The sequence below is a fragment of the Blennius ocellaris genome (genome assembly GCF_963422515.1).
Source record: "Blennius ocellaris genome assembly, chromosome: 8".
NCBI lineage: Eukaryota > Metazoa > Chordata > Actinopteri > Blenniiformes > Blenniidae > Blennius > Blennius ocellaris.
In genome coordinates, this window is record NC_137657.1 from 10,815,493 (window position 1) to 10,837,893 (window position 22,401).

The 22,401-nt window shown below is 41.8% G+C and overlaps 2 protein-coding genes across 3 annotated transcripts; both read left to right on the forward strand.

Annotated features, from left to right (window-relative positions):
* The first annotated feature begins 2,257 nt into the window (after nt 1-2,257).
* Nucleotides 2,258-8,982, forward strand: ecm1b (extracellular matrix protein 1b). Its single transcript, XM_080501048.1, has 11 exons — nt 2,258-2,506; nt 3,416-3,472; nt 3,909-3,977; nt 4,067-4,123; nt 4,439-4,474; nt 4,588-4,868; nt 5,629-5,834; nt 6,660-6,948; nt 7,039-7,238; nt 7,424-7,511; nt 8,411-8,982. Exons 1-11 carry the CDS (start codon nt 2,437-2,439, stop codon nt 8,588-8,590), a joined length of 1,533 nt encoding a protein of 510 aa, XP_080357174.1. The 5' UTR covers nt 2,258-2,436; the 3' UTR covers nt 8,591-8,982.
* Nucleotides 8,983-10,340: 1,358 nt separating this feature from the next.
* pip5k1ab (phosphatidylinositol-4-phosphate 5-kinase, type I, alpha, b) lies at nt 10,341-20,910 on the forward strand. Of its 2 annotated transcripts, XM_080500870.1 has the most exons (17): nt 10,341-10,411; nt 12,513-12,551; nt 13,590-13,624; nt 14,341-14,433; nt 14,706-14,836; nt 14,943-15,060; nt 15,879-16,031; nt 16,186-16,485; nt 17,133-17,368; nt 17,480-17,563; nt 17,661-17,709; nt 17,913-17,997; nt 18,098-18,235; nt 18,360-18,492; nt 18,931-18,987; nt 19,064-19,163; nt 19,407-20,910. In XM_080500870.1, exons 1-17 carry the CDS (start codon nt 10,366-10,368, stop codon nt 19,407-19,409), a joined length of 1,800 nt encoding a protein of 599 aa, XP_080356996.1. In that variant the 5' UTR covers nt 10,341-10,365; the 3' UTR covers nt 19,410-20,910. The 2 variants fall into 2 exon arrangements, with proteins under 2 accessions (XP_080356996.1, XP_080356997.1); XM_080500871.1 differs by lacking the exons at nt 10,341-10,411; nt 12,513-12,551 and adding an exon at nt 13,198-13,317.
* Nucleotides 20,911-22,401: the final 1,491 nt, after the last annotated feature.

The window sequence follows — 22,401 nt, forward strand, 5'->3', positions numbered from 1 at the left end:
TTAGCATCAACAAGCATATCCTATATACATACATACAAACACTATATAATTCTGAATGCAACAATATTCGAAGACAGAAAACATTTTCCCAGTTGCATCAGTAAAATCTTGCAATTGCAACTGTCAGGTTGGTGGAAAGACATTTAGTTAAAGGTTTACCTTTTAAAAATATTAATATGCACAAAAACAAAGAGAATCATTTGGTGTATGTTTTGAAATGCATGACTTTGCAATCATTTTACTGGTTTGGTTCAATTATTGTGGCCCTGACCCTAAAAACTGTCTGACACCTTTAATTCCACGCCGCTATTACTTTTGTACACAATATGTGCACTTCTCCAGTAAGTTTCCAGTCGTGCACCACAGTTACAGTATGAAAGAAAATGTCGAGTTTCACAAAACATTTAGTCTTTTTCAAGCTTTTTGGGCCATTTGAGGAATTTCAAAGGACAGCACAGTAAGAAGCCGGTTGAGACACAAAACAATAACTTCAACTGCAAAAAAAGGGAGTTTTTGTCTGGTTTGTGTTTTGGTGGGAGGAAGTGCCTTGAGGTCACATTTGGTTGCTCGTAACCGTAACCCTGGACTCAGTGGGAGATAACAAGGAATTTACGGTATTTGATATCTTTTTACAAGAGTAAACATTAAATTGCAACCGTCGTGAGAATCATGCACAAAAAGTATACACAGTCTACAATCTACCACTTTGCAATATGCATATACAGTATAGACACATTGTTACTGGATGAAATTGTTCCACATAATGCACTGGTGTCAGAAACGGATCTGTTTAGTCTTCATGTAGGGTAACATTTCATCCAGATGGACTGTAAGAAGTCTGGAAAGACGACATTAGTGATTTACAAGAGACATCAACAAAATAAATTCAGCATTGGGCTAACTACTCATCTTCAGCAGAAATCCTCAATGATTGGAACGATGTACTTTCAACAAACCCAGATTTTTCAGAGAAAGGATCATCAAGTAACACGGTGAGATATCCAACCAGGAAGCTTTTAAACATGGAAATAGCAGAAAGTATCACAGTGGTCCTGCAAAGTCACATCGCATGTATTCATCGTTCATGGAGTAGAATATCGAGTATGGTCTCCTTGTGCCTGTGTACAATTTTCATTTGTGCTGGTCCTCCTACCCCCAAAAACTCATGCACAGTCACACTTTAATTCCACCTAAGTGATGCAAGTTGAGCTGATCTCGAAGAGAGCGTCAGTCGTTTGACAAACCAACACAGTGCTGACAGCTCGGCTAAAGTGCTACACCCATTTCCACATCCTGAACAAGAGAACAAACAAAAGTAGCGCATGAGTTACTTTACCAAGTAACTTGCACGGCTTGTTATAACTGTATTCAAGTACTAATTTTAAGTCACTTGTCCAGAACTGGCACTTGCACATGGTGACCAGTACAGACGCTGTGATGTGAATTCATGACAACATCTGGATTTCATTGCGTTTCAATAGATTATTGAGGATCAATTCAAATCATCTGGCCCTTTACACAGAATAATACAGTCAATTATTTCATGTGAAGTTGAGGAGATACTGAAAGATATCATGTTAAATCTTGTTGTGAAGCATGATGGCTGACCTCTGGGAAGTCTGTCTAAACTTGTATCTTTGATTATCAAGATACATCACTTTATGTAACCCCACTTTATATCCAAACTAAGTCATCCTTAACAATCTTGAGGCTAGAAGAAGTGTCCTATTATTTCAGAAATCAAAACTTGATTCAAGCCTCCTAACCTATAGAGTAAGATTATGTCTGACTGCTCAGGGGACATTTTGGAAGTTTTATATTGGATTTTAATGGCAGAATTATGCAACACATTTATCTTTTAAAGTCAATATGTAAGAAATGTTAACAGATTGTTGTATTTTATTGAGTTGACTACTCTATACAGTCTTGTAAGTCTCAATACCAGTTGTGGGTTTGAGGCCTATTTCACATGACTTCATGTTGGGTAACTGATCTGGCAAAAGAGGTGATTATCAAGGCAGTCAAATCTAAATGTCAAAGACTGACGAGATAAATGCTTGAAACTGACAATATCACAATAAAGCTTCATGTCGGATCAAGTCCAGCTCATAATTTACCAGCACCCAGGATCAGAATGGATCCTCTATGAGTCATGGAGAAAAAACTTCCTCTCCCTCCTCGAACCCCCCCACGGCAGCCATAAAAGCGTTCGCCCGGTTCTGCTGCCTGTTCCTGCCTGCCTCGACCTCTCTCTCCGTGGGACGGACAGCTCGGCGGCTTCTGTTGGACCAATTAAAGCGCCGCTGCCCCCGCGGTCGTTGGGCGGCCCCTGCTCCTCCTCCGCCCCCCCCCCCCCCCCCCCCCCGCTGCTCCGCCGCTCCGCTTCCAGCACCGGCCGGTCGTGATCAGAACGACCCGGACAGGATCAGCCTCACGATGGGCTCCGCTTGGCTGCTCCTCTGTCCCACGACACTGCTCCTGGTTCTGCTGAGCTCTGCCTCCCGAGGTTTGCTCCATGTATTTCTCTGCTTGTTTTGTTTTGTTCTTTTTATTTTAACTTTTTCTTTCTCTCTGGATGTGCCAAACTTAGTTGTTTGTTTACCACCGGCTCCATGTTTGGTTTCCTCCGCAGCTGCGTTTACGTTCCTCTATTTTTACGCAGCGAACAGATTTTATTTTATTTATTTATTGTTTTAGAAAATAAGCTTACTTGGTAACAGATTAGATGTCAAGCGTGTCTCCAATGGTATGTATTTTGCTGCCAAGTACTTGTAAATGCTTTGAAACTTGGTGCGCCATACTTATTGCCGAGTTACAGTTTTCTTTTTTGGGGTACATGTTTAGTATGTAAACCTCAATATCTAATCACGCAAAGCTTCCCAAATCTCAATTGATTTTACATAGATAAACTCAAATATGTCCCGTCTGTTTGTTTTATTCTTTATGGAACTCTCAAAGCTTCAGTATTATAATACTGCATATTACAATACATTATTTAATAATAACCGGAGGCCATAATTGTCTCAATTAATTTTTATCTTTATGTTATTAGAAGTAACTGACAAAACTATTTTTCTACTATAATACTTTCTTTAACAGTCATATCTAATGAAACATGGAATGAATCTCAGTGGTGATTCTGTCTATGAATTTATAAACCAACTTACAGTTTTCTCATTAATTCTTGCCAATTCCAACGACAGTTACATTACGCTATAATTACATGTTTGCGTGCGAGAACTCTTCATATTCTAACTGTAGTTGGCAGCTCATCATGATTATCAAACAAAAACTATTGTCTTGCATAACTCTGTGGTGCCCTCTCTCACTCTCTCTCGCTCTCTCTCTCTCGCTCTCTCTCTAGTATATTTCTCTCTCTCATTCTCTCTGTCTGTTTTTGTGTGCAACTTTCCAGTTGACCTGGATGAGAGGCAGCATGCAGTCACTGATGACCTTGACAAAATCATGCAAGGTGTGTGCGTGTATATGTGTGCATTCTTGTGCACTGTTTCCATAGGGCCTAATTACAATCTCACATGCTCCCTGTGGCATTTTGCCAGCTCCTTCTAAATGGGGAGGCCGTCGCAGGGTCGGGACTTGAAATTGAACTTGAAGTTGAAGGAATGCTCCATCAGTTACGCTCAAAAAGTTTACTCTAATCTTGACAACAGCATGATAATAGGCTGTGTGGCTGTAGGAGACATAGTGCAGCCTGTGAGGAGTAGCGCTCTGAACACTATATGTCAGGTCAGCAGTTATTACTTCACTTATGGGAAAGTTGCAGTCATGACTCACGACTATAGTTATGTAGGTCAGATTTGATTACAGAAATTGGAGTACAGTGTGGCTGTATATCTTTCTTTATGTTTGCTTTATTAACATACCGATTTTTCTTCTGTCCTATTCAGAGATGGAAGACCCAGATTCATTCATGCTCCAGAGAGAAGTGGACTTGACAGAGCTCTTAGATCCTAAAGGTAGACCACTATTAGGAAATATAGTTGGAATGAACAGCAGAGAATAAGCCCTTGTGTTTTTGCCAAACCCTTATATTTTATTTTTTCAGAGTTTCCGGTAGAGCAGATAATGATATCTGCACCAGGACATGGCACAAGGGAAAGAGGTAAGATTCTACTGACTGACCAGCTCATTCCTACTGCAGGTTATATTAAATCTTCCTTCCTCTCACAGTTATTGAAGCTGCTTCAGCAACAGAATGGATATGAAACGTAAAATTAAAATGTGAAATATAAGTAAAGTAGAGCCACTGTCTTTTGTGGATACATCAAATGGTAATCAGAGTTCACTTATATAGTGCTTTTTCCAGAGTGAAAGTAAAGTTCTAAACTCTTGAGATCATGTGTGTCAAAAACAAAATATGTCTCTGATCATTTTCCTGTGATTCATGTTGAGTCATTTATATATTTTCTTCTATCAGGGGGTTTCAGACCAGGAGGTTTGACACCAAGGGGACGTATGTATCTGCTTTATACTTCTTAATTGTGTGCTCTGTGAACTGAACTCCTTTTATATCTTCTTCTGTCAACATTTTAAATTTGCATGATGGTTCGTATTTATCTCTCAAAGGTCAGCCAAGTTTCGGCCCTCGGTCTTTCGGGGGCCCTCCCATGATGGAATATAAGGTTCAGTTTCCCCTCGGCAAGCCGACGCCTGAAAATCTCCAAGCCATTTGTCTCCACGGAAACCATCGTCCTCGCTACCCAGATTCCTACTTTCCTAGTTCTGGTTTTGGCCAGCTGAGACGAAGGGCCAGCGCCGTCAACACAGCCGAGTCCTGGTTTGGTACATGCTGCAAAGGGAACCAGACGTGGGAGAGGGAAGTGACACTGTGTTGCGCCACACAGGCAGTATGTTTTTCACGTCTTTTTTTTTTTTTTTTTTTTTTTTTCAAGCCAATTCTGCAATGTTTTGCCCTGTTTAGATGCACATTGTCAGTGTGACACGGTCTTCTTGCACCATTTCCTGTTCTTTCCGTCTCCATTTACTGGGGGGAGATTCTGCTTTCAGAACTCTGCAATAGTAATTGCGGAGATAAAAGCTGGGATTAAAACCAATGGGACTTCAAACATACAATAACATGTAATTTATGTGATCCACACAATCCCTCATCAAGAAAAGTCAGTCACAGGCGTCATATCATTGGCTTAACTAATGTAGGAGGCCTGGTGCAGCAAACCAAACACGGTGTGTTTTGTTTTCCCATGTTTTGGAATCATCCTCAGAACATAAAGAGAGACGAGACATTCTTCACATTGCAGAGCTGACGGTACTTGCATTTTTGAACCAAAGTCAAAGGCCTGAGGCACTTTCAGTTGATAAGCCCGTTAAATGCAGCCCAGATAGACAAAACAGACAGGCCTTGGCATGAGCTGCTGGGAAACTGTGTGAGACCAAAAACAAACCTGTTTTTTTTTTTTGTGGATTGGAAAAACATTTGATCGTTTAATCCTTTTCGTCTCCAGGGTCGGGTGAGATAGTCTCTTGACTGAGTGTGACTTCAGGTGGTCTGTTCAGCTGATGTACAGCCTCAAGCGTTCAGATTGTATGTCAAAGTATTTAACTCATGCACACTGTGTGTTTCTGTATTTCTCTCTGTGTGGACTGCAGTGGGAGCTCTCGGTGGATTTGTTTTGTGAGGAGGACGCGTCAGTAAAGGATCGTCTTTATCACTGCTGCAGGCGGTCTGGCCAAGACAGATTGAACTGTTTCAACAACGACGCTCCAAACCCAAACTATGATCCCACTGAACTGATGCCAGTACAGCCACTTCCACCTCCTGCCAACTTCACGTTTGACTCCAGCACCTGCGAAAGGTACATTGTGAAATGACTAAAATAAAGATTAATATTTAATGATATACACATTTACACGTTCCACAAAGAAAAATTCCACAAAAAAAGGCCATCATTTGAAGCAAGGTTGTTTTTGCCGTGGGCCAAGTATGTGCCCTTCAATATTTCAAAATACCAACAGAAAGATAGTACTTTAATGATACTTAGAAAATGTTATGTTACAAAGACAAAGTGCAGATGTTCTAAAAGAGATAAAAAAAATAAAAAAAACGTTTTTCTTAAATCTTACGTCTGATTTCTGTTTTTGTTTTTCTTACGGCCAACTAATAGTGCACAAAAACACTAAATACAATTAACTGATTCTACTAACAAATGTTCTTTCTGCAGCCTAAGCTTGATACACTTCATTCTTCTGAGCTGCTCATCTTATGTTTCAGTATATTTGCTAAAAACTTTCCCGAAACTCGAAGATAAGACCGTCCACTGGAGTCAGTTGTTTCACCATTACAACTTTCCATTTGATCAAACTCACTCAAATCGTCACAGTCGTCTGGTCTCCCTGTTTCTCGCACATCAACCTTGACAACAAAGTTCCTACTTGCTGCAATATGTTCCACCCACTTACACGTGCCGTGATAACAAACAAAAAAATCTGTGTTATTCAGTTCACTTCTCTGGTGGTCAGAACATTTTGTCTGATGAAAAAAGAAAGAATAAGAAAGGTGCGGACCATATCTTTGATAATCCATTCAAAGAGAAACAAAGGGACTGCATGTGATTTGTAGGCGGGTGTTGAGCGACTTCTAACTGCAAAACACATACTTGACTCTGGCCTTGTGCTTACAGGACACTTGTGACTCAGTATAGAGCCAGAGGAAACAGAGGGAAGCAGCAGAAGAAACCTCCCACTTCCATGAAAGTGGACATGAACTTTCCTCTCGGGCGGCCCACGGCGGAGACAGTAAAGTCAATATGCCACAACCAGAAGCTTCGCCCGTTCTATAGTATCAAGTGCCTGCCTGCTGAAGGCTACGATCTGGTGGCGCGACAGGCCAGGACGGTCAACCATTTGGAACATGGATTCAAGAAGTGCTGCAAAAAGAAGAAGAGTTTGCTCCACTGTGCTGACCAGAAGGTGAAACCAAACACCAGCGAACGTGGCGTTCTGCCCAGTTGAATAATTTGAATTACTCTGTATGAATAACCGTGTCGTTGTGCGTTTCAGTGGCGTGAAGAACTGGACAGGTTTTGCAAGCCTAAGAGTGGAGAGCAGGTTAATTTCAACTGCTGCGCACCCGAGAGCGCACAGGATCGCTACAACTGCTTTCAGGCGATCTCTCATGACCCGTTCTATAACCTGACGTCCGCCACCGAAGAGATCACTCTCACCAAGATATGTAAGACGCACAAGATCATCAGGAAGAGGTGAGACCAAACCGCTTGTGTCCGTAGGTCTGCCAATACTTTTTGTCTCCTTCTTTCCCTGTCGCAAACTGAAAAGTCTCAAACGTACGACATTGTGAAATTGCTTAAAACTCTCTCAGCATATGTGCAACATCTGTGATGACAATTATTGCAACGAGTATTATTAATACTGTGACTGGCCTTAGATTCCCTGTTGGGGTTCCTCTCAAGGCGTTTGTGAAAAAATGCTGCCCTCTGTCTGAAGAAGAGAAGACCACATGTTTCATGCAGAAGGTGAGTTAAAAAGAGTCATTAAAAAAAAAAAAAAAAAAATCATCAATGCAAAAAAAGAAAATATATCAATATTTGAATATTCATACAGGAGTCTTCAAATGATATCATATTGATACCTCTGAGGTGATTTATAATTACATCACAGAGAAAACCACAGATATGGATGTCAGGGTTTTCACACGCATGCGTGCACGCATTCACACAGACCGAAAGTTTAGACTTATACTCTTTAATGTAAGGTGGGTGAGGTAGTAACTGTGATAATAAACAATTTAATTCAAGTGAGAGAGAAATTAAAAGTATGTATATGGAAAAATATGCAGTAAAACAGTAAAATGCTATGGAAGTAGAATATACGGTATGCTGAAATTAAAAGGTTTAAACAAATACAACATAAATATGTTAGGAATCTCCGTAGGAATCCAAACACTAAATAAAACGACATAAAAAGACATTAGTGCAAAAAAAACAACTACGGAGTCATCAATTACAAAGAGCCAGTTACGTTTAAAAAGAGCGTAGTGGTTAAAAGCAGTATAAGGATGAGAAGTTTGCAGATTCGAACACGAAAAAAAGCTTTTCTGTCATCGTGTTGCAAGACCATCTGGTATTTTGTCAACACGTGTGCAGTGGAATTCCAGATCCACAGCAACAGAGGACTTTCTGACAGACCAGAAAGGAGAACACAATAGTCGTTTAATATGCGAGTTGGGAATGTGTGCAATAGATTCAGACAGAGAAAAGGTCACACTCCGGATCTGTTTCTCAAGAAAAAAAATACAAAAGTATGGAACAGCGATGTGACATTATATTAAATCTAGAAAAACACAGTTTGTCTGATGTTGGGTTTTTTGTTGTTGTTGTTGTTTATCTCTTTGCCCACCTCTCCATGAAATCAGGTTGTGGACGTTTCCAAGAGCGTGTGTTCAGTGAAGAGGCCGCTGCCTGCTGTCCGCCGCTGCTGTGCATTGCCTTCGCACGAAACTCCACACTGCATCTCCACCATTCTCAAGGACGGCATCACCAAAGCTGTCAGTGTCTTACAGCAGAAGATGAGGAAAAGATGTCCTCTCTCCTAAAAAAAACCCAACAACAACAAAAAAAATGAAACGTACGAGCGTTTGCTGCAGAACCTGCTGGCATCAGCCCATGCCGGGAATGGGATGACAGAAGAGTTCCAAATGTGGACCAAAATCTAGCTTCACCTACTGCCAGTGTTATTTACTGCTCTCTGAAATCACATGACAAGCATTGCAGTCACTTCTGATTTTACAACTATCCTTCTCAGGATATAGATTTTTGTAAACAGATTGTTGTCAGATTGCTTTTTTGCATATTTGCATATTTGTAGATTCACACTTTACCAGTTCTTAAAAAAGCTTTGTGATCTTTTTGTTTCTTGTTATGTGGTTTTGTGGTTAAGATCATATCTGCAACAGTTCTAATAAACACTTTGTTTTTTTTTAATGTTCCTCTTGTGTTGTCTTCTTTCTTGGATCCTGTATGTAATGTAATTCCTCAATAGCAAGTCAAGACAGGCACTGATGGGAACATGAATGTCACTGTTGAAAATTAAAGAATAACCCTGTTTGCAAGGATATATTTCGCAGAGTAATGAAATAAACAAAATGTCAAATATTCAAATGAAATTGCTGTTGAAATGTGATGTTGTATAAGAAGCAGTGGTAAAATGCCTCTAACTTGGGTTTGTTTCAGATCATATATCATTTATATTACAGATGCACACACAAATTGTAAGTGCTGGGGATGTTTGTTCCAATGTAATATAGATTCATATTTTCAGATTATGAAAGACAAACAGATGTTCTTGCTGCGAAAAGTGCAATGCAGTACTCAACAGTTACAGAAGCGTAGTCAGTCAATTAATCATATGAAATTATTATTGTGCAAACTAAAGAGAACTATACATACTACTACTCCAATTTGCTAAGGTATGGGCAATTTTCTTGACTCAACCAGCATAGTCTTATGTATGTAGTAGGTTTAAACAATCAGCTAAATTTCCACAGACTTCGAGTATATGAAAACCAAACTTTTATTCAAAAACTTTCACAAAATTAGAATTAAGCTATGAGCTAAAATAAGGTACATGCAACCTTGATTTGATCCTGCTGTAATTACATGATATGCGTCTGTGTGACTCATTAGAATATCCTGCAAATTGCACATCAGTCCATTTTGTATATATATTTTTTTCTGTTATTGTGTTTTGAAGAGGCACCAATTATGCAAACGTTCAATGGAAGGAGCTCCATGAAATCGGAGAAAAAGAAAATAACATGACTGAAAAGAAAGAAAGAAAGAAAGAAAGAAAGAAAGAAAGAAAGGAGGCCAGTTCCTGGAGAGGAGGTGTGTGAGTGGAATTCCATGGATCTTTGTCTTTTTTTATGGTGTGTTGTGCTTAGAGGATTTTAAAGTTTATGATGGTTTTGCAGTAAGCTGATATAATTTATACCGGTCCATAATAAAGTTACAATAAATATAGTTTTACATTCCGTGTACTTTACTGAAATTATCAAAAGACCCATGCTCTATGATTCTCTTCATCATGCTTTTTTTTTTGTTTTACTTTTAAACAGTAAAATGCTCTCTGCTGCCCCCCAATGGAGATCTTGCATCACTCGTTTGGATCCACTGAGGACGACCTAAAACAGAGGCAGTTCCCGATATGTACACACGGGGGGCGCTGTGCTGCTGCTGCAAGTGGTCCTCCGGTCACTTGGAAACAGCGGCAGCTCCCGGTCCCCCCATGGGGGGCGCTGTGGTGCCTCTGCGACGCGAGCGTCAGGATTCAACCGTCGGCGCTGTCTGTGATGTTCACAGTCAAATCGTAATGGCGACTGCTGGAATAGCTGACTCGGGATCGACAGCCCCGACAGGTATCTGTCACATTGACCTTCCTGTTCTGTCGCCTCGACAACGACCTCTTAACGAGCTCGGCGGAGCGTTTCGCCGGCGCTGGAAGTGCCGCGGTGCGGTGTGGCGGCTTTATCCTGCCCCGGTTAGCCCGTTAGCCAGCTAGCATCGAAGTGTCCAACCGAACAAATGAACCAGGCGATGGGGAGCCGGTTTGCCTCTCTGCCTGATCAACCTTATTTGTGGGGGATTAAACACACGAGGTTTAAGTTCGGGAGGAACACCTATATTTTTTTGACAATTAAATCGTAATCGTCTCGATAGGATATGCTACGCGAGTAATTATCGTGACCACGTTGGCTGAACTGTTTTGTTATCAAGCTGGTCGCTCCGTTAACGTCCCTCGGCGGTTATGCGACATGGAAACAGCTGGAGTCAGCAGCTCGAAGGGTGAAGCTTAAAATATTGTCACTTTTGAGTAGTAAATGAATGAGACGCTTTTTTTTTCTTCAAATATACCTCGATGTAAAGGAAACGACAGATCCCCTGAAGCCCCCTCCCTTTACTGCCTTCCCCAGCCGTTACACCCCTCCTCTTTCCCGGACTGTTTGTCGACACATTTACGGTAAAGACGGAGCGATTTGACTTTTGCAGTTGAGGTGGGGAATTGTCTGAAACAAGCACCGGTCTCACTTTATTCCTTTATAAAGAGACCCTCTGGTTTGTCAGGCTTATCTAGTTAAACACCAGACTTCATCCATAATCCTGACGCCCTTGTCCAATTGATAAAAGTCTTGGTTCTCACAAGTTTCAGATCCTTGCATGCTGAATCATTTCTAAACTCGTCTTGCTGTGGTTCCCACACAGATACAGGCTGGAGGCTGACAGCTCATGTGCTTTTCTGGGATTTCTCATTTCCCCCGAGGATGGACTCGATGATTGGGATGATGCTTCTCCTTAATCCATTTAGTTGTGTGTCACCTATTAGCTTCCAGGCAGAAGAGTTGCTCTTCCCTCAGCAACAGTCCGTTCTGAATCAGTGAATTAAAAATAGTGGCTTTAAAATCCTCTCATGGCTCCCACATGGCCCCCATCCAGAGACTATATAAGAAACAGCATCCAGTCAAATGTTTGAGTGACAGTACTATACGGTGGGTTTTTGTACTAACTCTCACTGGCCTTGTTTCCCAAACGGGCCGAGAACCAGTATATTTATGGACTCGTGAGAGAGCGTGTATGTCCCATATTATTGCCTTGGTCAAGCTGCAGGCTACATGTAAGCAGGGCTGTCAGGGACTTGTTTAGTACACAGAGAGGAACAGATGGTTTGCCTATTGTCGCAAAGTCTGCAGCAGACAAGCTAAAGTCATTGTGAAGTAATTGGGTTAGTCTGATTACCAGCCAAGATCTCCTGCTTAAAGTGTGTTAAAACTAGTTCTGCCAGGACCTGGGAGAAAATTGTCAATTTATGAAACTACAACCACATTTGTTTTTGTTTATTTGTTTGTTTTTGGAGTTTTTTTAAATCCACCAATCAGTGTTCCGAAGTAGTCTGTTAAATATTTGTTCAATTGTTGTCGCATGATGTCCCAGAGAACTCAGTGTCAACTTCGAGACTAAAGCCTGACGACAAGAGCAGATTATGCAGTCTTATATGTCGGAGGATATTTGGGTAGAAATCCGATTAGGTGAAGGGAAAAATTCAAAACGAATATTGAATTTAACGAAAAGACACATTTAAAAATGGCATAGGTTCTTACTGTGATCAAGATAAATAACAATTAAAAAAAAAAACAATTGGACAATCATAAGTGTGATAGTTATGGATTGTTCAGCCATATATAGGACACATCCACTTTACTTCCACTTTGAAAGTCGCAGCCTCCAACTAGCACAGCACCAATAATAGTTTTTTTTTGCTGGTGGATTCCAACATCCCCTAACAATAACATTTTTCAATGTGAAAGAACAGTGGGGGGATTCCTCAGCCAGACCCTCCTTTGACTAATACCTTCCATCCCCCGTACGCCTATGTGACATTAAATGCCATCGCGGCTCAGAGATGTTCAGTGTGGCTCAATTACTAGGTTAAGCCCGTGAGGCTGACCGTGTCCTGCTCCACAGATATAAGGACTCGGTTCTGGAGGAGAGCTTTACAGCGAGGTACGCGCATGTTGTGCGAGTGTGTGAGCAGAAACTGCATGACTCGTAATGATAGTGTGTTGTTTGACATAATGAGAGGAAATGTGGGCAGACTAATGCTCATTGTTTCCTTCCTGATGGATTGAAGTGTGTCCTGTTAATGCTGAAGCGATGCATGGCGTTCAGTGACTCCCTCGTTTTTATTACTTGACCGTAGTTTTAATATGATAACCTGGTTTGTATTTTTTTTTCTTTATCACGTAGCATCATTGCTCCTGGTTTATAACCTGTTCAGGCCTTCACTCCTTTTGTATATATTGACCTGTTGTACTGCGGCATCGGAGTAGACGTTGCCATTGGTTACAGGCTAGAGGTGATTCGCAGAGTGGGCGAGGTAGCAAGTTTCTACAGCAAAGTTTATGTAAGGCCCTAAAAAATCATGTTGACTCTTTCTTGTGAAATGTCAATTGTGGGATTTCTTTTCGCATCTTGAGTTATTTAGCACACGTTTAGGAGTCTTTTCTCTCCGTCAAGCATCCGTGTGCGCACTCGACTTGATCGAACACTATGCAAAATGCCTTGAAAAGTTATGGGGAAACACAGAGAAGTGTGCCGTGATAGAAAAAGCCTAAAATTGTGCCGATTTACTCAAAAAGGGGCGGTGATGTTGACACACGTCCTCGGGGAGCAGATTAATGTGGAGCAGTCAGCTCGGGGGAGAAGTAGCTCCAGTTCATGCAGAGCTGGTGTGTCGGCTGCAGCAGTCGGGAACCGTGGCCGCATTTAGGTCTGGGCTCATCATTGGTCTTATAGCCATCAGCCAGTGCTGGAAATATCTCCGCTAATTAACCAACTGTGTGCTTCATAAATAGTCATTAACAAATTTTTCCAATGCAAAGTCTCCCAACATTATTTCAAGTCATAACTTCACACTTGACTGCATGGATTGACTTTCAAATAGTACCAGCCTGTTACTTATGGTTGTGAACTACACGTAACGATATATCTGAGTGATTATCTGTAATATCGTGTGAATTAAATTTGTTTTTCCCGTCTTAGGCACCAGCAGCATTCGTAAAATGGCACCTGCAGAGGTAAGGACACGAAGAATTGCTTCTCACGCACTGCATTATGCATGTCCTTATGTTCTGTGAATGTTGTTGGGCGTCAGCTCTCGAAGAGGGAAGGGGAGCAGGTTTACAGAGTTCGTTTCTGCGTTTGTATTGGCACCAGCAGCTCAAGACATCTGTAAACAAAGGTTTATTGTAATGGCGAGAGCCTATGTGTCGCTCCGCACGTGATAACAGGTGGATGAGCGCCAAGGAAAACACGAATCACAGTTTTTGTGTTTTAAATCCTTGTGCGCCAACTCCATAAACTGTATTTAACTTAATAGTTTATTACAACAGCAGGGTTTAGTTTTGTCATTTATACAAAGGATATTTATTGGCAGATTTGGTCAGTCGTATCGCCATTATCAAAAAGGTGTGAAAAATTCAAATGTATCTAATAATATAAAACTCAAATAGTGAAATACACATACACATACACAGATACTGATCACACTCACATCACATTAATTACTTCCCCTTCCTTGTCCTCTCAAACCTAGTTTTGCTGGTATTTCAGTGACTTGAAAGCTCTGTTGATTTCAGCGTGTTAATAGGATACAGTAGTCATGTGAGGATGTTAAGAAAAATCCATTCAGGCTGAAAGCTACACATTGTACAGCCTGTTCCTGTTTGCATGCACACATATTCTACATTATTCATTTTTTTTTTTTTTTTTATCCTTTTCCTTCACTCCTCAGATGCCTGGCTCTTCGGGCACAACTCAAAGCATGAAGAAAACCATTGGCCACCGGGGTGTTGAGACCACCACCGGAGAGACCACTTACAAGAAGGTTAGGACGGGCCTGGGGTCGGGGACACCAGTGCTTTGTTGACACTCTTTTAGCACTCAGCAACAGTGGTGCCAGGTGGGGAAAAGTATAGCGTGCAGGCCCAAATGTTTGGTGTTTGCTAAAATTAGTCTGGAAGTTCCTCTTGCTCGAAGCCCAAGAATAGTGAGCGACGCAGCATAAGTTAAGTCACAGGGGTGAAATGTTGTTTGTGCACTTGTTTGTTTGTTAACTTGCTCTCTCTCATTCTCTCGTTCTCTCCCTGACCTCTCCAGACCACATCATCTGCCCTAAAAGGTGCAATCCAGCTGGGTATCACCCACACAGTTGGCAGCTTAAGTCAAAAGGCAGAGAGGGACGTTCTCATGCAGGACTTTGTGGTGGTCGAAAGTATCTTCTTTCCCAGGTCTGCACTGCAAGAAACATTTAAAGAACACATAGTGAAGTTTTATGTCTGAATATACCCGTACTTAACCTTTCCATATCTGTCTCTTTCCCTCATGTCTTTCCAGTGAAGGAAGTAACTTGACTCCTGCTCATCACTACAGTGACTTTCGCTTTAAAACCTATGCTCCTATTGCCTTTCGTTACTTCAGAGAACTGTTCGGTATCCGGCCAGATGACTACCTGGTTAGTATTTGAACCACATATGTTCTCTTTAAATGTTACTTTATTTTATGTATTATGCTATGCAAAATCATATAAATCCGTTCAGATTTCCCTTGTTTTCTGATTGAATCGGTCCGCCCATGTAATCCGATCTCCAGCTCAGACACAAGAACAAACATGTTTAAGTTATTAGTATGCAAAAAATATTATACCTATTTGTTGAATGCCGTTATCATGAATTGACGTTGCTGCTGGAAAACATTGACTGAGCCCTTCGGTTAATGAAATGACAAATTGGATTCAGGAGTTAACACACAGTTCCCTGCAGGTTAGACTCAAGTTCTATTTTTCAGAATCGCAGCAGGTTTCATGGCTGTGTTGATGTTGTTATGAAGGTTGTTTGTGTTGTATGTGACTTGGATGATAACAAACCACATTTTGAGAGGAGTTTGTATAGAAAGGGAAATGGATCATACAGTTTTTTTTGCCTCTGTATATGAGGTGTTTTTAGCACAACTGCTTTCAGAGAAGAAAACAATGAGCGACGCTGCAATGCTTTTTCAATCATTTGACTGATTTTACAGCTCTGACTTTTGGGCACACAGCTTCTGTAATATTTGTGAAAATGTTTTGTTTGCACCATTGCCACATTCCCTGGCGCGTTGGGTATGAATGTGTGCCGTCAAAGTCTGATCAGGAAACTGTTGTCCCAAGTACTTTTTTTCATATTCCTGATTTGGCCGTTCTGTATTTTAAAGGGAGCAATAAGAATTGTAGTTATGGGGACCGATGTTTAATATTTGGATCAGATGCTAATGCTGACTCATCTCTCTCTGAAGTATTCTCTCTGTAACGAACCACTGATCGAGTTGTCAAACCCCGGAGCCAGTGGATCCCTTTTCTACGTCTCCAGTGACGATGAGTTCATCATCAAGACTGTTCAACATAAGGAGGCGGAATTCCTCCAGAAACTCCTGCCTGGGTATTTCATGGTGAGTCTAAACCCAGTGGAGACTGTAAAGGTGTTCAGAAACAGGATGAGCAACCAGCTTGTGACATGGAAGGTTTGAACAAATGTAAACTTTTTTTTTGAATTCTGTTGATTATATTGTTTTGTTTTGTTTTTCCTCTCCTTCTGCTTTCCAGAATATAAACCAAAACAAGCGCACCTTGCTGCCCAAGTTCTATGGACTTTATTGTGTTCAGGCAGGGGGCAAGAATATCCGTATTGTCGTGATGAACAATCTTCTGCCTCGCATCATCCCCATGCACCTCAAATATGACCTGAAAGGCTCCACCTATAAGAGGCGAGCCTCCCTGAAGGAGAGAGAGAAGGCTGTTCCCACTTACAAAGACCTGGATTTCATCCAGGACCTGCCTGATGGCCTGCTGCTCGAAGCGGACAACTACAATGCCCTGAGCAAGACAATACAGAGGGACTGCTTGGTGAGTCACAGTGAAGCCTTTGTTCTATATAGAATTAGGGATTTCTATTGAAGTGTCATGCTCTAAATAAATGAACTCAAAAGTCCCAACTGCACTGAAAATAGTGCACAGCACAATGCATGATGGTTATAGCCCCACATGAAAAATATCAGAGACAGATGGGTTTTGTCTTCCTCAACATTGACCTCTTTTTCACTGCCCCACAAAATGTATATTTAGAAATGTGAAAAAGACATTGAAGGATTTTATTGCCAGAAAATATTTAGATTAGTTTTATTACTGACAGTTTTTTTTCTAAGTAATCGAGTGAAAACTTGATTTTATTTAAATAATTTTTTTTATAAAAGTGGCTATAATTTCTTTTCCTCTCAGTTGGTGTTGTTGGACTGTGTTCTTAGTTTCATGTTTCCCACCCCCACCAGTGCTGGCAGCTGTGGGATCATGCACGATCAGTTGTTGGAGAAATGACTCACTGGAGCATGACACTGAAAAGCAATACTTTGTTTACTTTGAGGAATGATGCCATTTCAAATGATAGGAAGAGACTGGTGATAATCACTGCAATTCAAAGGCAATAACTGCAACTTAATATTAAATAATGTGCCACTTGACAGCTCCATCGTTGTATTTTCCATATGTTGGTACAGCTGTTGCAGAGTTTTAAGATCATGGATTACAGTCTGTTGATGGGCATCCACAACATGGACCAGGCCAGTCGAGAGCGTGAGCGTGGTCTGGGCAACCCCGGGGACAGCACGGGGTCAGAGGGTGCGGTGACCCCAGACCAGCGCCGGCCACAGGCCCAAAAAAGCCTCTACTGCACAGCCATGGAGTCGATCCAGGGGGAGGCTCGGGGGAAGGGAGCTTTGGATTCAGAGGACCAGTGAGTTTAACCACCGGCATACCCGTGTTGGGGGTTCTGTGGTGTATCGTGGAGCGGTCACTGTCAGAGTAAAGGTAAATTACACGATGTACTGTTTCTCTGACCTTTCAGCATGGGCGGTATTCCAGGTCGAAATACTAAAGGAGAGAGACTCCTGATCTACATTGGCATCATAGACATTCTCCAGTCCTACAGGTACAAATCCCAGTGATGTCAAATGAGTTGCTTGTGTACATTTTATCCTTTTCGATTTATGTTCCAGTGAATATTTATTTTTTGACCTATCATTTAGGTTTATTAAGAAGTTGGAGCACTCCTGGAAGGCTTTGGTCCATGATGGGGTAAGCCGCTTGCTAAACGTTCCGTAGATACTAGACGTGACAAATTGTGTTAATATGCAATCGACAAATTGGATAATTCACCACATAGTTGTTTACAAATGAATTGGAGCAAATGAAATGTGATGTATTCGTTGGATGTGTTTTCGTATTGGCTCCAGTAGCTGCCAAGTTGTAATAGTGCTGTTGCTGTTTCTCTATTTTAGGACACCGTTTCAGTTCACAGACCTGGCTTCTATGCAGACCGTTTTCAGCAGTTCATGTGCAGCACAGTGTTCAAGAAAATTCCATGTAAGTGTGCATTGATTTTTAAACTTCCTTTAGTTGACCACATGCTTGTGAAAAGTCCTGGCCTCCGTCTTGATGATCGCTACATGCGTGTTGTCTTCAGTGAAACCGTCGCCTTCGAAGAAGGGTCGTGGAGGAGGTCAGGGGGGACTCAGGAGGGCTCCCACACTGGGGGCTCCTACTCCCCTCTCCCAGGCCATCCACAGCCAGTTCAAAAGCACAGAGTCGGAGACTGACAGCGGTGAGAACCGAAGCACCACAAGTTGTCGGGTCACATTGGGCGGTTTACCGTCTCTGTCCTCTGACTGGATACAGTCACACGGAACGTTTTCAGCAATTTGTGCCGTTATTATCAACTTTGTCAGGTGTGCAGATGGGCAGACCAGATCTGGTTCCCAGGACGCCACCGCTGGTAGACAACCCTGCTGACTGTGAGGCCAACCTGTCCACCTCGTCGCTTGGAAGCACAGGAGTCGCCTCTGCTTCTCCTCCCCTGCGGTACCGACTTCAGTTCCTCTGTCTCACCTGCACTGTCTTTGTTTTTGGTTTGTTTTTTCACAACTAGTGTTCATATTTCCCCTGAGCATTAATTCATCTGCTGGTTGTAATGATCATCATCAATCATGTTTAGATAATGCAGACCTCAATTGATGCAACAAGAAACAAACAACAAAAGGATACAGGCGGGACCAAACAGGGTTTGTGTGAAGCAGATAAGAAAGACATGACCAGGCTGTATTAAGCCTGCCACTTATCTTGTGTATTGAAATCTGCTGAGCACTTATTTTTTTGGAGGGGATGGATCACACCTCACTGGTCCAGCCAGCTGCCAGAGCAGCAGATATCCACCATCCAGGAGTGGGGTGGAATCCCCCTCCTGCACTCTGTTATAACTTCTGTTTTTGTTTTTGACTGTGATTTTCTGTGTGTTAACAGTTCGGTAGGAGTGGAAGTTCATAAGTCGGCAACATATGACCAGGGGACTTCCCACAGGTAGACAAGGCACTGAGGTTTTGGTTGGATTGATCTGTGTGCTTGTTTCTCATGAATTGTCGTTTCTCTGCGCCAGCTTGGAGGCAGAAGGGGCCGTCGATAATTCTGGCAACTTGTCTGGGAACGAGGATGCCATTTCTCTCTCTGACATCATCCCGGAGACAAACATCTGCTTTGTAAGTTTGCTCAGTGACTGAAGACGATCCTTTCCAGTGCATCACTCAATCTATTATTTAAAATCACAATGTGGATGGATATGGTGCGCTGTTTATAAACGCTGCAAGAACTTTTACTATTTTCCCATTTTGAATATATACAATTTTTCACACAGAGGAGTTGCAATGGGTTTTTTTTCACAAAGCAATTCACAGAGATTCATTTGGAGGATTGTCATTGATTTTTTTTTTTTTTCTCCACAGTAAAAAATAAAAGAAGGAAGAAATAAAAAAAGAGAAATTGCCTTCTATAGACAAGACTTTTGGACAAGGTGATGTGGGCAAAAACAACACAGTGAGTGACGGTCAGACCTTCACCGCAGACTCTCCGGTGCTCCTCCACAGTTTTCTTGCCTCTGCAGTACGTAACGGGGCCGCGGGGCAGGCAGCAAGCTGCAAGAGAGGTTGCAATCGCAAACCAAGGGATGATGGGACGATCAAGAAGAAGACGGTATATGGTAGGCTTTCAGCCCCCCCCCCCCCCCCCCATCGACACACTCGTGTGCACAGCCGTCCACACCTGGCCCAATGTCTGATCGTCTTTAACATGCACCCAGAAGAAGTGCCCGCTTCTCTTCGCTGTGGCAGCATCACTTTGACTAAAAGATTTGCCTCCCGTCGGTCTGCTGTGAAGACACAGCGCATCAAAAAAAAAAAAAAAAGAGTTGTATATTGTAAAAATTCACGCTCGTCTCACCAGTGGATGGTGAAGACAAATTGTCCCCGAAGAGTCGGTCGTCCTGCCGACTTTTTCACAGCATGAAGAGATGTGACTGTCGGGCAGGGAGACACACACACACACACACACACACACCAAAAACAAATTCTGAGCACATAAAGAGCATAGTTTATCTTGGAGGAGGAGGAGGAGGAGTTTGTTTTTTCTTTTTTCTCCCGTGTTCACACATTTAAAGTGGGTTCACATTTCCTTGACTCGCACTCCGGTGTTCCTGTTACTGCACATACATTTACCCTCGGCACTCCTCACCAGCAGACGCACTCGGAGCCATCGATAGACACCGTGCGAATCGCTGCATCTCTCCTCGCTGAGTGCGGATTTACACTAAACATTTGAAACTGGCTGATGGATGGCCTGAACCAGACCTGTACGGTAGTTTTTTCTTTTCTTTTTTTAAGTTATTAATCTGAAAGCCACAGTGGTGCCGCTTGGATCTCCCCATTGCTGAATGTACATTTTAGTGTTTTATTTGCATACGACGTGTCTTATTAATATGGCAGACCACATTTATACAACCCCCGAGAATCTCACCCCTCTGACGTGGCCACGTGTGCTGGAGTGCAGCGCCACAATCTGCTACCAGTAAATGCTGTTACGTAAATGGTATTGATTCAATGGAATAGTCATGATTTGAAGTTACAGTCTGCTGTCTGTCATGTCTGTGCCTTTACATATTTGTACCGATCCCGAACTGACATTTGTCCATGTTACTGTTCTATTCCCAAATAGAAACCTGCCTTATCACTACAGCTGAAGTCATCAAACTGCCATTTATATGTCTGGACCAACCACAACAGTCGTCTGGGTTTAGAACAATTTCAGATTTGAATGCAAACACGAGACTAGTTTGTTTTTTTTGGGGGGGGGGTTTCTTTCCTTGGTTACATTTATGCTGAGCTCCTCATTTTAACACTCCCAGTTCCAGACAGTAAGAACGTCTGTTTCTTAAGAATTAATTTCTGCTGGTTACAGAAATGACACCTGCCCCCCCCCCCCCCCCCCCCCCCCCCCTTCACTGTTGGACCAATGTTACTAACCACATGTATAAGCTTTTTTTGGGGCGTCTTACTCAGCTTTAATGTAGCTGTTCATTAAAAAAGAAGTGCTTTGTTTTCAAAAAAGGTTTTGTTTATTTTATTGTTTATGGCACTAAACCAGCCACTGGGGTGGATGGCGATGGTTTTACCCCTCTTGATAAATATTTATGACACAGAAATTTGAATCACTACCACACGTCTGTAGCAAAGGTCAAGTTGTCATTTCATGTTAGGAATTCCTGTTTGAGTCCTTAAGCACATGTGGATTATGCACCAGGGAGGGAGAGAGGGGGGGGAATGCGAGCTGCAAGTACAGAATGACGAAGAAGGAAAAAAAAGTACACCTACTTTATCAATGCACAGATGAGGATTATGGACTTTTGTATTATAAACAAGTCACGGCGCCAAAGAGAAGAGCAGAGTAGACGGGTGACGGATTCCTGCGAATGCTCAGGAATTGGTGAAGTTAACATGATAGTGACACTCCTGGAGGTGCGACTCCTGCATGGACTGATGTGTTCTGTGTGGTAATAACACTGGGTTGATCTGTGTGTGTGTGTGTGTGTGTGTGTTTTTTTTTAAAGGATTTATTATTGAACTGGATGGTTTGTATTTTATTTTATTTTCTTTGCCGATTCATTTCAACTCTGACAAAGCTGTATCCGACATAAAACCAGTCGGCCCAATAACAGTTTATTTATTTTCAATGCGAATCAATTGGTTTACTTTATTTCCTGAAACATTTCTAATATGGAGCTCCACATTCCTGTGAAATTCAAGTTACTTGATGTGTGGTAGCACATAGGATCTGTTGTTTACCACCTTTTTTTGTACTTGATGGTAATAACGTCTGGTATGTTGCTTGAAATACTGATCATTTCAAATAAATTAGTTTGAATTTGGTTGCGTGAGAGTCAAAATACCACCAAAGAAAACACTCCAACTATCTCCTGATTAGATAACCAGACTATATATTTTGTAACTCCTGGATTGTGGTGTTTAGTCGGTGGTCCGGCGTAGATTGTGGATCACAATCCTCTGGTGCTATGGTGCCCTCTGCAGTAGACACTACAGTGAAGTTGGAAGTCATGCAATATGAACTACAATCTGCCACATTTCAACTCTTAAGAAGTATATTTATTGCTTTGGACGATTGCTGTAGGTTGGAAAGTTGTATTATGTACTTAGATGATTGTAAGTAAACCGTATACTGACAGAAGGATGTCTGAGACTTTATAGCATGTGCTGCCTATAAAGGGGGACTATTTGACAATTTCACCTTTTTATATTTCATGTTTAGATTGTGATATGATAGATATATTATCTCCATGATGATTCTGGGTTGATAATCCCCCCCCCCCCAAAAAAAAAAAATGCTTTTTCTACATGAATGTTTCACTCGGCTTGCGAGCCAACATTGCTG

Bases quoted from the DNA above. Each gene is read 5' to 3' on its own strand.
- ecm1b (XM_080501048.1), top strand. From the start codon at position 2,437: ATGGGCTCCGCTTGGCTGCTCCTCTGTCCCACGACACTGCTCCTGGTT. The intron at 3,978-4,066 runs GTAGACCACTAT...TTATTTTTTCAG, and splicing joins AGAGCTCTTAGATCCTAAAG to AGTTTCCGGTAGAGCAGATA. The intron at 7,239-7,423 runs GTGAGACCAAAC...GACTGGCCTTAG, and splicing joins CACAAGATCATCAGGAAGAG to ATTCCCTGTTGGGGTTCCTC.
- pip5k1ab (XM_080500870.1), top strand. From the start codon at position 10,366: ATGGCGACTGCTGGAATAGCTGACTCGGGATCGACAGCCCCGACAG. The intron at 12,552-13,589 runs GTACGCGCATGT...TTCCCGTCTTAG, and splicing joins GAGGAGAGCTTTACAGCGAG to GCACCAGCAGCATTCGTAAA. The intron at 14,434-14,705 runs GTTAGGACGGGC...TGACCTCTCCAG, and splicing joins GAGAGACCACTTACAAGAAG to ACCACATCATCTGCCCTAAA.